Source organism: Lygodium microphyllum, chromosome 26 (genome assembly GCF_053477565.2).
Source record: "Lygodium microphyllum isolate KBCC chromosome 26, Lygodium_microphyllum_v1.1.10, whole genome shotgun sequence".
Taxonomy (NCBI): Eukaryota; Viridiplantae; Streptophyta; class Polypodiopsida; order Schizaeales; family Lygodiaceae; genus Lygodium; species Lygodium microphyllum.
The window spans coordinates 87334025-87350820 of NC_141160.1; the positions used below are offsets into that span (position 1 = coordinate 87334025).

Genomic DNA, 16796 nt, shown 5'->3' on the forward strand with positions numbered 1-16796 from the left:
CCAGATCACCGGCTAGCAGTCTATCTCCTCCTGGTAGCCTAGGGGGTTCTAGATTAGGGTCTTACGAAGGCCCAGCCACACACGAAGCAAACTACATAGGAAGGGGGATCTAGGGGGGTGATCTGGGCTGTCATGAAGATCCATCTCAAGGACGGCCTCCAGTCACCGCCAAGCCTCGGTCTATACTCCTGGAGACCCTCCTGCAATAGAACCTTCCAGGTCTACCCTCCTAGTGTGAGGCCACGAACTACTAGCTTGCCCAAGAGGGCCATACTCTGGTACTCTGGTACTCTGGATCTATGATCCCAAGCCCTCCCTCTAACCGATACCGGATGATAGTCGCCCATGCCACCTTGGCTTGAGAATCCCTATAGCAGTCTGACCCAGCCCAGAGGAAGTTCCGCACTAGGTGGCAAAGTTGTACTACACAAGGTGAGGCAAAGCACCAACACGAGACGATGTACCAAGCCGTCGCTAAGAGAACCTAGTTAACTACCAAGGCTGGCCTGCTAGGGAAAGACGAGCAGTACTCCAGTAGGTCACCTTCCTCCGAATCAAGTCGAGGACTGGAAGAAACTGTTGGACGCGAGTGATGTCGATTCCCACCTGGAACCCTAGGTAATGGACAGTCTGCCCTCTGCACACCCATCTAAATCCCAAGTGAATGCCCCACTTCGTGCTAGAGTCCGGGTCTGTGAGGAAACCAACCGACTTTCACCAGTTGATTTTCGCTCACGCTACAGTACAAAACACCTTGAGAGCCAATCTCACTCTCTCCAACATCAACTCATCGTCCTCTACGTAGAGTGTTGTATCATTTGCATACTATGAGTCTAACAGCTCTGTCTCCTCTCTCACTAGAATCGAAGGCCATGTAACCCGCTCACACATAACCTGAGGAAGTGAGACCGTCTCTGCAAAGAGTAAGAACAGGTACAGGGCCAGGGGCAACCCTGCCGGACTGACCTCTCCAATCAAAACTCCTCTCCTCGCCTGCCACCTATAAGAACCCTGCTGGTGGCCGATCTGTAAAGTGTTGAAACCCCACGGATCCATGCCTGGGGAAAGCCCAACCTTACCATAGTGCCCTCTAAGAAGTCCCAATCCACCCTATCATAGGCTTTCTCGAAATCCAGTAGTGCAGCCAGTCCCTGACCACTGTGTTAGGCCCACTCAATCGCCTCAAAGAAGGTAAAGATATTGTCAAGGATACTTCTATCCTGAACAAAGCCTGAGTGTGTGTCATGAATGATGTCTGGAAGCACTGGGCGGAGTCCCCTACCAATCATCTTTGCCAGTGCCTTACAGGCCACTAACAACGAGGTGATCAATCTCCACTGGGGGAGCTCCGACCGGTCTCCCCCTTTGGGGAGGAGACTGATAAGACCTGCCAAAAGACTCCCTGGCATCCGTCCAAAAGTGAAAATCTCCTGGAAGGCCAGTAGTAAGGGGTCCTTCACCACCTCCCAGTAGGTAGTGAAGAAGGCCTTAGAGAGGCCATCCTCTCTCGCGCATTTCTACCCATCCTATGTATTTTTTTTTGCAAATAAAGTGTGGCTAATTATATTACTAGAAAAAAACTTGAATACAAAGAAGTGCTCATGCTCAACAGACCAAGCTGGAGCTGGGGAAAGTCAAAGATACATCATATATACAAGCCTCTCAAGATGGTCTAGGGGGGATAGGGACAAGAAGCCACAGAGGGGGGGTGTATCGCCATCTGGGGCTGCCTGCCTGCATCACGAAGAACAGGTCCTGGCCGCCCCAAGTGCGCATGAAATGACCTCGAGCTCCTGACGAGCCCTGGACTCGCCTTGCACCTGATCCCATCATCCTCGAAGGGACTGGATGATGGAGGTCCAAGGCTCCACTAGGGTCACCTGTACTGAAGGTCTCTCTCCTCCGAAAGCCACCTCACACTGCACCTTCCAGATATGCCAACTAGTAAGACTCCCTATGATTTCCCATACCTCAGAGCGGTCTGATGTGGGCTCCAGTACCTGTCGGATGGGTAGAGCCTCTAAACCCACCACTACGCACGACCCTGCCTCGATCATGTGAATATCGTGTCCTGCATCCCGGCCTCATACAGAAGGTGACGGCCCTGGCTGACTGCCTGCCAACAGAAAGCACCCGAAGAGATACAACCAAGGATGGGTGCTATACGGCGCAAGATGCAGTATACTCCTCTCCACACGAGCTGCGCCGCCTCACACGACCAAAGGCAGTGCTTTGGGTTTTCCCTCGACTGCTGTGTGCAGCACTTACAAACTCCCTCCTTCTGCATCAGGGCAAGCCAGCTTCCCACCGCCAAGCCTCCATGTGCCACCAGCCATAAAAAGTATGAAACCCTCCTCGGCCTCCAGCTGTCCCATAGGCAGCACCAGAAGGTCCGTCAGAACGGCTCTATGATGCTGTGCTCCGCCCACTGCCTACTACATGATAGCGCCCAATCCATGTCTTCCTGCATCAGTACGTGTCTACCAATCCTGGCGGTGTACTCCAAGAACCTCAGTGGCTTCTTGGCGATCGCAGTGGCCGACCAAAGCCACTCTCCCAGATCCCACTCCAGCTCATCAAGTGGCCTTCCTTCCCAGATCCAGAGGCGCCACTCCCTGAGCTCCTACCAAAAGACCAAAGGGTCAAGCCGCCATGTCTTCCCCTCAAGGCCAACCATCCGGATCCTCTTCCATGAAAGGACAACTATCCCCTCGTCCTACTGCCCTCTGTCAAGAGCCAAACGCCCCCCCTCCTGCACTGTGAAAAAAGTCCCACGTGGAGCGCCACCCATTCTTCCTACCACCTGTAACCAAATGCCTGCTGGTGAAAACCTAGCGGCCCATACCTCCCCACGCTCTATCGGCTCTCGGATCGGGGGAGCAAGCCACTCTTGAGGTATCGTTGCATCTATCTCCCTTCTCCTCAGCTCCACTCCTCGCTGGCAGCCTGATGCTTGCTTCAGCACCTCCTCGTCCGCCATCCTGTACACCTCTCACCATGTCCTGATTGTACGAGCCAGGCCAGCCTCCTAACCATCCCACTGGATGTGGGGGCGCTCACCAATCTGTGCCCCTTCCTGGTCCCGTACCTCGGGGTTCCAAATCACCGGCTGACGGTCTATCTCCTCCTAGCAGCCTGGGGGGCTCTGGATAAGGGCCTTACATAGGCCCTGCCGCACACGAAGCAAGCTGCATAGGAAGGGTGATCTGGGGGGGGTGATATGGGCTGTCGTGAAGATCCATCTCAGGGACGGCCTCCACTCACCGCCAAGCCTCGGTCTACAGTCCTAAAGACCCTCCCACAATAGGACCTTCCAGGTCTGTCCTCCCAGTGTGAGGCCATGGACAACTAGCTTGCCCAGGAGGGCCATACTCTGATACTCTGGGTCTATGATCCCAAGCCCTCCCTCTGACCAATGTTGTATAATGGTCGCCCACACCACCTTGGCTCTGGAATCCTTGGAGCCGTCTGACCCGAACCAAAGGAAATTTCACACTAGGCGGCGAAGCTGTATTACGTAGGAGGAGGAGAAGCACCAACACAAGGCGATATACCAGGCCGTCGCTAGGAGGACATGGTTAGCTACCAGGGCTCGTCCAGCTAGTGAGAGGTGAGCCATGCTCTAGTAGGTCAGCTTCCTCCGAATAGAATCGAGGACTGGGAGAAACTGCTGGGCGGGAGTGATGTCGAGTCCCACCTGGAACCCTAGGTACCGGACGGTCTGTCCTCTACTCGCCCATCTAAATCCCAGGTGGACGCCCCACACTCCATCATAGAGTCCTGGTCTGTGAGGAAACCAACCGACTTTCGCCAATTGATTTTTGCTCCCGCTGCAATACAAAACACCTCAAGAGCCAACCTCACTCTCTCCAACATCAATTCGTCGTCCTCTATGTAAAGCGATGTATCATCTGCATACTCTGATTCTAACAGCTCGGTCTCCTCTCTTACTGGAAGTTGGAGGCCACGTAAACCGCTCACACGTGACCTGAGCAAGTGAGACATCGCCTCTACAAAGAGAAGGAATAGGTTCGGGGCCAAGGGGCAGCCCTGTCGGACCAATCTCTCTAGCTGAAACTCCTCCCCTTGCCTCCCTCCTATGAGAACCCTGCTGGTGGCCGATCTGTAAAGTGCGGAGACCCCGAAAATCCAAGCCTGAGGGAAACCCAACCTTACCATGGTGCCCTCTAGGAAGTCCCAATCCACCCTATCATAGGCTTTCTCAAAAACCAAGAGTAGTACGGCCAGTCTCTGCCCATTGTACTGGGCCCACTCTGTCGCCTCAAAGAAGGTGAATACATTGTCCAGGATGCTCCTATCCTGGACAAAGCCTGTCTGTGTGTCATGGATGATGTCTGGAAACAAGGGGCGTAGTCACCTACCAATCATCTTTACCAGTGCCTTATAGGCCACTAACAGTAAGGTGATCGGTCTCCACTAGGAAAGCTCCAACCAATCTCCCCCTTTGGGGAGAAGACTGATAAGGCCTACCGATAGACTCCCTAGCATTTGTCCTAAAGTGAAAATCTCCTGAAAGGTCAACAGTAGTGGGTCCTTCACCACTTCCCAGAAGGTACTTAAGAAAGCCTTAGAGAGGCCATCCTCTCCCGGGCATTTCTGCCCATCGTGTGTATGGAAAGCCTCCTCTAATTCCTTCTCTGTGAAGGGGGCTAGGAGGGAGCGTCCCATCTCCTCTGTGACGAGGGATGGGATATTATCCCATACCTGCTGTCTACATCGTTGTCCTCTAGCTGAGGCTGTCTCCTGTTGGAAGAGGCAACTATAGTAATCGGTGGCAATCTCCATCACCTTGTCTAGGCTAGAATGAGTCCTCCCATACCGATCTCGGAGGCTGCGTATCTGCTCTCCAAAGGTGCGAGGCTGGTGCACCTGAAAAAACTCCCTGCACATCGTGTCCCCCTTCCACACCCAGAAAGCTGCTGAGGTGCGGAAAGAGAACTCAATGCGCCTGTTCTCTACGCCAGCAATGGCTGCTCGCGCACGCACCTCCTATGCATGGAGAGTGGGATCCCCTGGTGCCACCTGTAATAATCTCTACGTGGCTGCAAGGTCCTGCCAGAGTGCTCTCCTCTCCTCCTGGCTCTGCTCCCTGGCCTGTATGGCTGCCTCCTGGCAGATTCTGCTCGACTCAGCTAGGGCCTCTGCAACCTCCTCTACGATTTGGCCCCTCCTGCCCTCCTCTCTGGTCCAAATCTGCTCTATCTCTCTCGTCACCTCCTCCCTCCTGTAGATCGGGTTAGGGATCCGACAAGATCATGAGTCTAGGGCAGATGCTGGGGGATCTAGTGTCAGGAGAACCGGGCAATGATCGGACAACGTGGTGCCCGCCAACTGCCCAATCCGGCCTCCCCGAGAGCCTCCCCACTCTCCCATATAAAACCTGTCCAACCGCTCCAGCGGGATTCCACCTAGCTGCCTGTATCCCCAAGAGAAGTCCAGCGACCTCTCCCTCCTGTGGAAGGCAGGGTCTCTCCAGGCATCGTGTGCTCCTACTGCCAATAGAAACACCTCCCATACCTCCTACTTCTCCCCGGCCATGCCCTGGAAGTTTCTCCCTCTGCCCTGCTAGTCCTTCAAAGCCTCCAGGTTGTTGAAGTCTCCTCCAATAATCCAGGAGTCCACCTCTGGGAGTCCTTCCGCGATCTCCACCCAGAACCTACTGTGTGCCCTAACCTCCGTAGGGGCATAGATATTAAGGAATCCAAGGCACGAGTCCCCAATATCCAATTTGATCCATAGCACCCTCCCTACCACTATCATCCCGTGGTCTCGAACACAAACGGTAAGGCTCGGACCAATAGAGGTGCATACGCCTCCACTCCTACCGTGGGCACCTACAGTGTGCTCCCAATAAGTGTGCCAGTTGCCTAGGAGTACCTTCCCTACCCGCTGGGCCTGGGTGGGGGTGAGCTTGTGCTCCTATAGAAGTAAGATGTCGATCCGTCTGGCAAGGGCAGGCCGCAACTCCTGCCGAATAATCAATTTCCTGGAACCACGTGCCCCACTGTAGTGGAGGCTATTCACATTCCAAGATGCAAGATGTAAGCTCATGGGGAAACCTGTGACTGCCCGAACAGGCATCTGTTCGGTGTGGAGGCTGCTGATGATGAGGAGCAGCTATGAGGCATGCAGGTACACTTTGCTGCCGGTCTGGACGGCGAGCTCCATTCCCCCATGGTGGCCCTCGGCCGGATCAACAAGGTGATAGAATTTCCAGGTGGTACTATGAATGCATCTATCAACCATGCTGAGAGTCGAGACTCTGTACAATGGTAGAAATGGGCCGCCTGTGCCAGGGGCCACTTAATCACATCCCTCGGAGCTCTCCATTGTGGAGGGGCTCGAAAGATAATGCTCAGGTGAGGGACCTCGGCACCAGCCCACCAGTTAATGTCCATCATGTAACCAGGCCACTGTTGTGCAAACAGTGCTAGTCCTTCTCCCATCCACTGGGAGGTGTGGTCCGCCACCTGACTTTTCAACTCTTCCTCTATCTGTGTCGTCGTCCACTCCCCTGAGTGAGAGGACTGAAGAAAAAAGGCGTAGTTTGGTCCATCCGGTGGTGCTAGTAGATGGACCTTGCCCCTCCTTGACTTACAAACCACAAAGATCCCCACCTCTAGAGGTAGTGGGAACTCTCCGCGCTCCGCAACTCTCAAGTAGGACCATGGGCCACTGCGGAAGAACTCTTGTGGCAACAGGTATGCCTGTCTCGGAAAGGTGTGACGGGCAGCAAGGGTGGATGAGTTGGTGGCTGTATGGGAGGGGGAGGACTGCTGGTGCAAGGAGAATGTAGGCACGTGTGGCTCATCACCTCCTATGGGAGGCGGGGGGTGGGTCTGGGGGGGGATCGCCTGAACCAGGTGCGGATTAGGGAAGGTGCTCGGTACGGGAGGTGGTGGGGGGGCTGCAGATGGAGAGAGCAACTGAAGGGTGGAGGAATCGATGGCGAGGGAGGGAAACATTGCTGTATTTGCTACGGATGGGTCCGAGGTTGCGGACGGGGGAAGCGCGCCGGGGGGGACGACGGTCAGGATGATGGCCAAGGGGGAGCGGCGGGCAGGGCAAGGCAAGACGACGGACAAGACAAGCGACGGGCAAGGCGGGGCAACATGCAGGGCGGGGCAACATGCAGGGCGGGGGCGACGAGCAGGGCAGGGCGGGATGACGGATTGGACGGGCGACGAGGCGGGGCGACGGGCAAGATGGGACAAAGCGGAAGACTGGTGGGGCAACGGGCAAGGCAAGGCGAAGGCCCAAGCGGAAAAGGAGGGGACACCAACACAGGCGACGATCAGGACGGGCTCGAGCGTGAGGGAGTAGTCGGGAGGCGGGGGTAGCAGGCGACGCGACGGCAGAGCTCGTAGGAGATGGGATTGTCAATAGAGCAGTGAGCTTCCAATGACTTGCTCCTCTTCAATAGAACCTACACTAGGAATCTCCAAGTAGATGATGATATCCATCCTGTGTATGGAAAGCCTCCTCTAGTTCCTTCTCTATGAAGGGAGCTAGGAGGGAGAATCCTATCTCCTCTGTGACGAGGGACGGGATGTGATCCCACACCTGCTATCTACATCGTTGTCCTCTAGCTGAAGCTGGCTCTTGCTACAAAAGGTGCCTGTAGTAGTCGATGGCAATCTCCATCACCTTGTCTGGGCTAGAACGAGTCCTCCCATACTGATCCTAAAGATTGCGTATCTGCTCTCCAGAGGTGCATGGCTGGTGCACTTGGAAAAATTCCCCGCACATGATATCTCCTTTCCGCACCCAAAAGGCTACTAAAGTACGGAAAGAGAACTCTGAGCGCCTGTCCTTTAGGCGGCAATGGCTGCTCGTGCGCGCACCTCCTGTGCATGGAGGATGGGATCCCTTGGTGCCTCCTATAGTAATCTTTGCATGGCTGATAGGTCCCGCCAGAGTACTCTCTCCTCCTCTGAGCTCTGCTGCATAGCCTGTAAGGCTGCCTCCTAGCAAATACTGCTCGACTCAACTAGAACCTCTGCAACTTTCTCTTCGATCTGATCCCTCTTGCCCCACTCCCTAGTCCAAATCTGCTCAATTTGTCTCTTCACCTCCTCCCTCCTATAGATCGAGTCAAGGATCCGACAGGATTGTGTCTAGGGCAGATGGTGGGGGGTCCAGTGTCAAGAGAACCGGGCAGTGATCGAGGGACAAAGTGGTACCCACCAACTGCCCTAGACACAATATAAGTAAAATGTCGATCCGTCCGGCAAGGGCAAGCTACAGCTCCTATATAAGTAAAATGTCGATCCGTCCGGCAAGGGCAAGCTACCATATAAGTAAAATGTCGATCCGTCCGGCAAGGGCAAGCTACAGCTCCTACCGAACAATCAACTTCCTGGAACCACGTGCTCCACTATAGTGGAGGCTATTCACATTCCAGGATGCAAGATGTAGACCCATGGGGATACTTCTGACTTACTGAACAAACATCTGCTAACGAGGAGGAGGAGCTATGAGGCATGCGACTATGCTTCGCTACCGGCCTGGACGGTGAGCTTCATTCCCCCATGGTAGCCCTTGGGCGGACCATGGGGGTGATGGATGCGCCTAGTGAAACCACCAAGGCATCTATCAGCCAAGCTGAGAGGCGAGACTCTGTGCACTGGTAGAAACGGACCGTTTGTGCCAAGGGCCACTCGATCACATCTATCGGGGCTCTCCACTGCAAAGGGGCTCAAAAGAAAATGCTTAGATGTGGAACCTCAGCCCCAGCCCACTAGTTAATATTCATCATGCAACCTGGCCATTGCTGGGAGAAAAAGTGCCAGTCCACCTTCTCCCATCCACTGGGAGATATGATCTGCCAACTAGCTCTTCACCTCCTCCTCTATCTGGGTCCACGTCCAATCTCCTGTGTGAGACGTCTAAAGGAAAAGGAGTAGTTTGGTCCATCCGGTGGCGCCAGCAAATGGACCTTGCCATTCCTTGACTTGCGCACCATAAAGATTCCCACCTCCAAGTGTAGTGGGAACTCTCTACGCTCCGCAACTCTCAAGTAAGACCACGGCCCACTGCGAAAGAACTCATGTAGTGTTGAGCTAAAATATGCATTACTTGCTGATTAGCCTCTTAAACAGCCCCAAAACACACTAAAAATGCTCTTTTAGAGTAAAGGCTAATCAGCAAGTAATGCATATTTTAGCTCAACATGTGGTAGCAGTTGCGCCTGTCTCGGGAAAGTTTAACGAGCGGCCTGGATGGAAGAGCTAGTAGCTGTGTGGGGCAGGACACGGGGCGGGTGAGGTCACCTGTGACGCCTCTGTGGGGGGTGGATGTATAGACCTTTGGTCCTGCCGGGTGGGGTGAGGAGGAGCTCGCGTGGTGTTCTACCGAGGGAGGCAATGCTCGCCCTCCTACTCCCTGCTGTCATGGCTGTGTCTAAGGGGCTGGCTGTAGCCCCCTTGCCATCTCCCTCTCTGTCGTCTCTGGACCCGTGTGAAGCCGTCTGCGTCCACCTGTGGGCCTGTCAGCAAAGCTGCCTTGGCTCCGAAGTGCGTGCACTCTATTGCCAAGTGCCAAAAGTCATGGCAATGCAGCCACTGCTCGGGCTGCCCCGTCACAATAACCTACTACCTAAAGGAGTGTGCGCCTACCTCAATGTCTAGAAACTGTGGTATGTTCTTTGTCTCTTTCACTGCCACCCGTATCTTTGGGACTCCTGCAACTGTCACTGCGTTCGCGAAAGAGGCAGGAAGGACAGTGCCAAAGAGCCGTCCAAAGTTTTCCACAAGCTGACAATACTCTATCGCCAGTCTGGGGAAGAGTAGGGTGACCGGATATCTAAGGAAACTGTTGTCGAGCACGAATGCCTCCACTGTGAAACCACTGTACCAAGGGACCATGTAAATGACCCCCTTCGTGGAGGCATAGGGTGAACTAGCCACTAACTCCTAGGCTATGTCTGCCGAGGTGAGTCGTACCATGAAGATTCCTTGCCCCATGAGAATCGCCTCCACTATCTGCGCTGTGCCGATGCGCAACGTGGAGTGAAGCCAATCCCGAAGCTGAGCCCTGTACAAGGAGTGTCCTATGACCTGACCAAAGATCGTTGTTTCTTTTAGCTCCAGCTCTGTGGCAGAGACTACTAAGAGATATTCCTCAGAGAGGACTACGCGCAAGGTGTTTGACTGGGGGGCACTCGCAGAATGCACCAACGTTTGACCAAAGGTTTCCATTGCACGTCCCTTTTGAGAACCTACCAAACACATTGCTGTACTGCTGGAGGAGGGGGTGTTGTTGCTGCAAGTGGAGGGAGCAACAGGGGGGTGGGGGCGGTGGGGGCGTGGTGGGTGGTGGTGTTTGGGGTTTGACGGTTTGCGATGGCGGGGGCGGGGGCGAGAGCAGCGGCGTGTCTGTTGGGAGCTCTTGAAGCATGGTCATCTATAAGAGTTAACCATACAGCAGACTTGAAACAGAGGAGACTTCAAGGGACCGCATCCTGCAACTGGCCAAAATAAATCAAACAGTCCCCTCCTATACAAATGCTGCACATTCTTGGAAAGCCAAAAAGCTGTGGCACGAGGTTTTCTCCCCGAGAAAATCACTTAAGTAAATAAAAGACAGAATTCGTTTCAATGATTTGGGGGTAGTGTATCATGCCATAGTACAATCACCTTGAACAATGCCCTGTGAATTCTATTGATCCAATGGTGAGGGTTAGTCTGAAATATGGATTCATGACACACATTTGACGGCCCATATTTTCAGGGCAGATAAGCTCTGTAAGCACTCCAAGGCTGTCTCAATCAATTGGTAGGGCAAGTGTAATAGTTGAGCTCTAGATGCATCCATACATTTTGCCTAAACACTGTAAGCTCCAAGGTTGTGTCTATGGTCTCCTATTAGTGCCCTGCATCTCCTAGAGAGCACCTATTAGTACACCAGGCCTGGTTCTTTATCTTGTTACATGGTGGGTGCCCTGACTCTGAAGCCCTCTAATAACTTAAATATGTTCTGGGCAGACATCCAGGGAACTAGGCAATGATTCCATCCTTGTAATCCAGATGCAGTAACACATCATTATTGACAGTGTAGTTACCTGTATCCTGAAGCAAGCAGAGAGAGTGTAGACAGTTGGCTTGACAATGGCTTTGTGAGCTGGTAGAAAATCTTACTGCAATTTTAAAAGCAGAAGAAACATAAAAAGAAATGACAGCTCCATAGAGGCCAAATATCTATTAAGGTCTCCAATCTTAACCATGAGCAATCCTTTACCCCAAAGAATAATAACCCTAAATCCTGATAGCTCTTAACCAAAACTGGAAATACCTCTAGCTCAAGCTACCATTGATTGATCAGGACATTACCATTGATCAATACTACTTACATTTTGATTAAGATGTTGATGAAGTTTGTGTTAAAATGTGGTCACTGAAAACTAGATGCAGGAAAAAATTCACATTATTAATTGATGTACCAATATTTTCACATAGGCTTCGACAAAATAATGTCAACTTTCTCATTTGCCAATAGGGTTACTTGAAGATACCCTTTTTGCATCCAAATGGCTTTCCATCACACGAGGGGAGAAGGCACGAGCAAAATTCGTTCGGCTAGCAAAGTCCAAAAATGATGCTTGCCCTCGGAATATTCGCCTCAAGTGGTCCTGAAATGCAGTTAATCTTTTTAAAGAAGGAATCTATATAAGGGAGATTTATTAAGACATTGTTCCCAAGAAGAATATTTGCACCAGCAAATGTGTGAAATCCAGCTCTTTGTAAGTAACTGCAAAGTCAATGTCAAATGGCGCTATCTACAAAACCACCGAAGACTGTTAGTGGGCATAGCAACAGTCATATAGCATTGGAAATAATATTTTCACAAAGCTCTTCAATGAACATCTGCTGAGAGATTGAAGGAGACTTGTTCACGGAGTATAAGAAGATGTTTGATAAGAAACAGCTGTCCATCCATATGGGAAGACCGTTTCGTGATCTCTTTGCTAGCACGCTGAAATTTACCAGAAAGATTTAATCAGTTGAAGAACTATCGATCCACATTTCTTACTGAATGGGTTTCTGAGAGATGGTTTACTAATAAAAGCTAACCTGTATGGATAAAGAGCAAACTGCAATAGAATCCTGCAAAAAGAAACAGGAATTCCCTAAAGCAAACTAAATTGCACAAGATTAACTCACCGAAATAAAAAAGGCAAGATAAAGCATATTTTCTACATGCCTGAGCAAGGCCAGTAAAAATTGCAGGCTCCAAGCATCTATAAAGCTTTGAAAGGCAAGATAACGTTCTCTCAAGTGGTGGATACCACATAGCATAAGCATCCCTACTCTCATCTTCCTGCAAAATTGTGTTGGTCATTTAAAGACGGTTTGAGCTCTTAGTAGCTAACAGCTGAAATTCAAATTACAATCAGCAGTGAAATGACTCCCATCATAATAAAGAGTCTTGCCTCCAAAACAGCAGTAGATGTTTTCTGCTCTAATTTTTTTGGGTAATCAAGATCATCTGCAGAGGGCAAGTAGTTTGCAATCTGTAACCGAACATGACAAGTGGTCAGAAAAAAGATGGTTTAAGGCAAACTGGCTCAGCAGGAAATTTGCACTTTAACATAAATACATATTACATATGAAAACATATATATGGAAGATCAAATGCAAAATCATACATCCAGCATATAATGAGCCCTCAGAGCAAGCTGCCTATAAGAAGGCTTTTTCAAACAATGCTTTTGGATAAGTTGTTGTGAATCCAGAAAACAGAAGAAATATGCTAAACAAGCTTGACTGGATGTATACATATGAACATAGGTTTTTCCATACATGTATGATAAAGATACTGAACATTTGCAAATGTTTGGTATTGGAAAAGTATGAAAAAAATATCACAGTTAGTTCTAACAAAAAAAGGGAAAAGTAACTATTAGTTTCTCAATGCCACAAATGCAATTTTAATCCTTTGTCATTCATGTGTTTGACCACAAATGTAAATTTTATGCCTTATTAAAGTCTTCAAATTTCAAAACCTTAACATTGATGTATTTGGCCACAAATATTTAATGAATCATCAAGTGACAAGTCTACTATTACATGATTCTAAGTTGTACCTTCTTTACAATGTAATGATCTATCTTTTCAATGTTCATGATGTGCACTTTTTAAGTTTTAACTTTGGATTCTAGAGTATATGTTATATCTTTTTAGCAGTAAAAAAAAATTTAAGGGTCACATATGGTTCACCTAAGGGTAGTGAACCATATTTTTTTCATACTTCCATACCTGTATTGGTTTGCCATTTGGTGACATACGGAAAAGACTCTACTATGAAAAAAACTAAAGCGAACAAACTTGCCTGACTGCATATGAACACTAAAAAAGGGCTTGTGGTGGACGTATATGTATAAACACACTTCTCAGTATGCAAACACTGACCTCGTGTCAATTCTACAGAGGGGCATATGTGTGTATCTGTGAGTGTGTGTGCGCATGTGTGTGTGGTTTAATATGAGAACTGCTGCATATAGAAATTGGATTACCAATCAGAGAGCAAGATTCCTGGCTGTCCATACTCCATGTGTTTGAAACAAGATTGAAAAATGAGTGCTCTCTCAAATACAATAATCAGGCAGACCGCCATCACAGAGGGTAACTCCCTCTGAAAGAAAAATATGCATTGGAATGCAGTAAGAATCTTTGGGCTTACAAGAACCCATCAAAGTTTATGGCATACTGAAATTGGATACCAGACATACCGCCAATGTGGTGGATGATGAAGGTCCAGTGTTATCTTTTCATATCACACCTATCTTCTTGGCACGCATCACTGACCCACATGGAGGAAAATACATTTATTATCAGAGCCTCTTTTGAAGTGCCACCTCTGCATGAGACTGATAGACTGCGAATTGGTAGCCCAAACACAGTACCTTGGCTTCTCATCCTCCTCCTCTATATGTTATCACTTCTATGAAGGTTACAAACATATTTTGTCCCCACCCTGGTTGGATAAGCATGTCAATAAACTTTTCCTTTGCCACTTGGCCAATTCCGAAAATTTCTGGAAAAATAAATGGCCTTTGTGAAAATGGATGTTTTCATGGAGATGCTTGAGTGGAGTTCCCTGTGGGACAAAAATTGGCAAAATACTGCATAGCCTCTACCCCTTTTTTGAGATGTTTGCATGCTGATGAGATAGTGCCACATTAATTATGGAACAGCCTAGAAACAAGGATATTTTTAGATCAACCTTCTCAGTCACTGTGGGCAAGATTTCCACATCAAATATTTGGGAAATACATCAGGGTATTCAGAAGACCTTCGCAAAGGCTGTTCTGGTATTTCCTTTTCTTTCATTTGGTCAGATTGCATTGTGGACCATTTGGGCTCAAAGAAATCATGCCTTTTTGGGAGATCAGCCATGTCAAACATACACGTACTTTTGACAGTTGCAGACCTTGTTTCTAGCGTTTCAGGCTGCTGCAAATTCATCCAATGGGTTGTTTTTGCTACTTGTGACCTGTCATCCACTTCTGCTGCAATTCACTGGCTTGTCTCCTTGGTTCAGACCTGCTGCAATCTGTTCATACCTGCTGCAATCTGTTCAGACTGCCTTTGCTGTGCCATATTTTGTGGTCTCTCCTGTGACCTATTTTCTGCCATCGTTTTCTGCAACTGCAGTCACTTTAAGCTGCCTCAACTTCAAATCTTCATCTGTGCTCCCTACATGCATGTGTGCACACGCACATGTGAATGCAAACACACGCACACTATCTTTTATCTGCAGTGCAGTGGGTTCAGATTTGGATGCGTGGTCATTGGGATAAAATGGGAGAAACAGGAAAAAAAAAAGCGATATGTAGGCCTCAAACAGTGATTCACAATATAACTGGACGGCCAGAATTAGCTGAGGCTTGGTTTGAATATGATGTACTTCATGGAGATTTTGTGGAAAGCACAGCAAAATCGACAGAACAGTCTCCCAATAATTAAACTGCTTAGAATTGTGGCACCTTTAAAATAATATTGAAAGACACTTATAATTGCAAACTTGAGCAATATGATTTGGCAATGTCTCCAAAGCACAAGGAAGACCTCATCTCCAGAGTGTACGATAACCCTAGACAACTTGATATGCTTTTGTGTCTCTATACACACACACTGTTTTTCTCAGTCATATTGTCCAAAGTGTCCAGATGTGCACCCATTCAGTCAGGTTATGGCCCTCTTGCGGAGAGCAGCAAATACCTGCACATCAATGTATACTGAATCTGGACACAACAGAGCAGCGGAAAATGGTAATATGCAGTAGCAATGTGACTTGAGAAGATGCTAACAGTATGGGAGTGTGAGAGATTGGCATATAATCTAGAGGTTGGCAGGGCCCTTAAGTGTTTGTTGAATTGTGGATCTTCCAACAAGTCGACTGATACTTTGCACATTTTCCCCAAGTTTTTTCATTTATCGCCTATTGAAATGTCACAGGTCAGCTGTCTTGTGACATCTTTGCCAGAAACAAACGTATATTGCACGATTGGAGAAAGTCTTACAAAAATCAAATTGGTGGACACATGGTTGGATCAATGGCAGTTCAAGTTGGACAATACACTGTGTGCCTTTAAAACACAATACAAGCTTACATACCTCATCACGCACATGTGTTTGTGCACGGAAAGTCAGCCTCTCCTGAACATCAGCCAACACGCGAAGGATGGTTGGCTTCAATCCAGCAACAGCTTCACCACGTCTACCGATCTCCTCATCAAGTACTTCCCCTCTAAGTATGTCCACAAGCTCACAAAGCAGATCCAAATCTGCCTCATGTATAAGTTTTGGCCGCAGGTTGTCGTACAAAATAGTGCATCTGACAGGAACAGTTTCAAGAATGTGATAATATACAATGCTGGGGTACTTATTTAAAATGCTTCAATGGAAACCAAATGATGTACCGCTTGTGTACTTCCTCAAATTTTGTGCACTTCAAATAATTTACCCAATCTGGATCAACTTACAGTGGATCAACAAGAGGAACCAAATTTGTTACATCAGACGATGATGACGGAAAGAAATAATCAAACAGTTGATGCTCTGATTGGCAAACCTGTAACAAGGGTCCAGAACTAGTCAATGCAAAACAAGCAAATGGAATCAGGAGGACAACTAAATGAAACACCTGAGATGTAGCAAATCAAAACAAGCACATGGAAAACAAGAACTAACTATTTAAGCAATTTCATTAAACACTCTAACTGAGTACGACAAAGAAGATCATTTGAAAACTTTTAAACAGTTCACAAGATTGAATAAAAGAAGTAAAATCCGAATGAACTTTACAAGCTTATAAGGTTTAAGAATGAAGAACTCACATGGTAACGAACTTCATTTAATATCCTATCTGAATATGGCGTAAAACATCATTATTGAAAGTGAGCAGTTCATAAGGTCAAGAAAGAAGGTTAAATTCGCACGAGCTTTACAAGTTCACAAGCTTAGAACACAAGTAATACCTTGATGAGCTTCACATGGCAAACTCCAATACCACAGGCATAACGACTGGGGCTTGCATACCAAGTAAATCCCTTTCTTCTAACACAGAACTGCTGATTGGCTCCACCCATTCAAGTTTGCAAACCCCACCCCAAGAAGGGACCTTTCTTTGTTTTCTTTAGTTCTCTCCTTCTTTGGAACTGTCCCCACTAATAGTAAATTGTGTATTCATCAACACGGCACTTTCATTGCCTTCCCATTTCCCCCTTTATAGCTCATATGGCATCTTCCCAGAAAAGGCTCTTTTGCTAAATA

The 16796-nt window shown here is 48.7% G+C and overlaps 1 protein-coding gene across 5 annotated transcripts in view; it reads right to left on the minus strand.

The window, feature by feature from the left end:
* The window catches only part of LOC148013507 (sec34-like family protein), a 131768-nt gene that overhangs the window by 33294 nt on the left and 81678 nt on the right, over positions 1 to 16796 (minus strand). For all 5 annotated transcript variants that reach the window (XM_087668547.1, XM_087668548.1, XM_087668550.1 and 2 more), the window contains 8 exons: positions 16007 to 16095; positions 15639 to 15858; positions 12452 to 12532; positions 12223 to 12339; positions 12093 to 12125; positions 11908 to 11994; positions 11735 to 11797; positions 11534 to 11650 (listed from right to left, as the gene is read on the minus strand). In XM_087668547.1, the coding sequence (XP_087524673.1) occupies positions 11534 to 11650; positions 11735 to 11797; positions 11908 to 11994; positions 12093 to 12125; positions 12223 to 12339; positions 12452 to 12532; positions 15639 to 15858; positions 16007 to 16095 (807 nt within the window). The remainder of the gene's footprint in view (positions 1 to 11533; positions 11651 to 11734; positions 11798 to 11907; positions 11995 to 12092; positions 12126 to 12222; positions 12340 to 12451; positions 12533 to 15638; positions 15859 to 16006; positions 16096 to 16796) is intronic.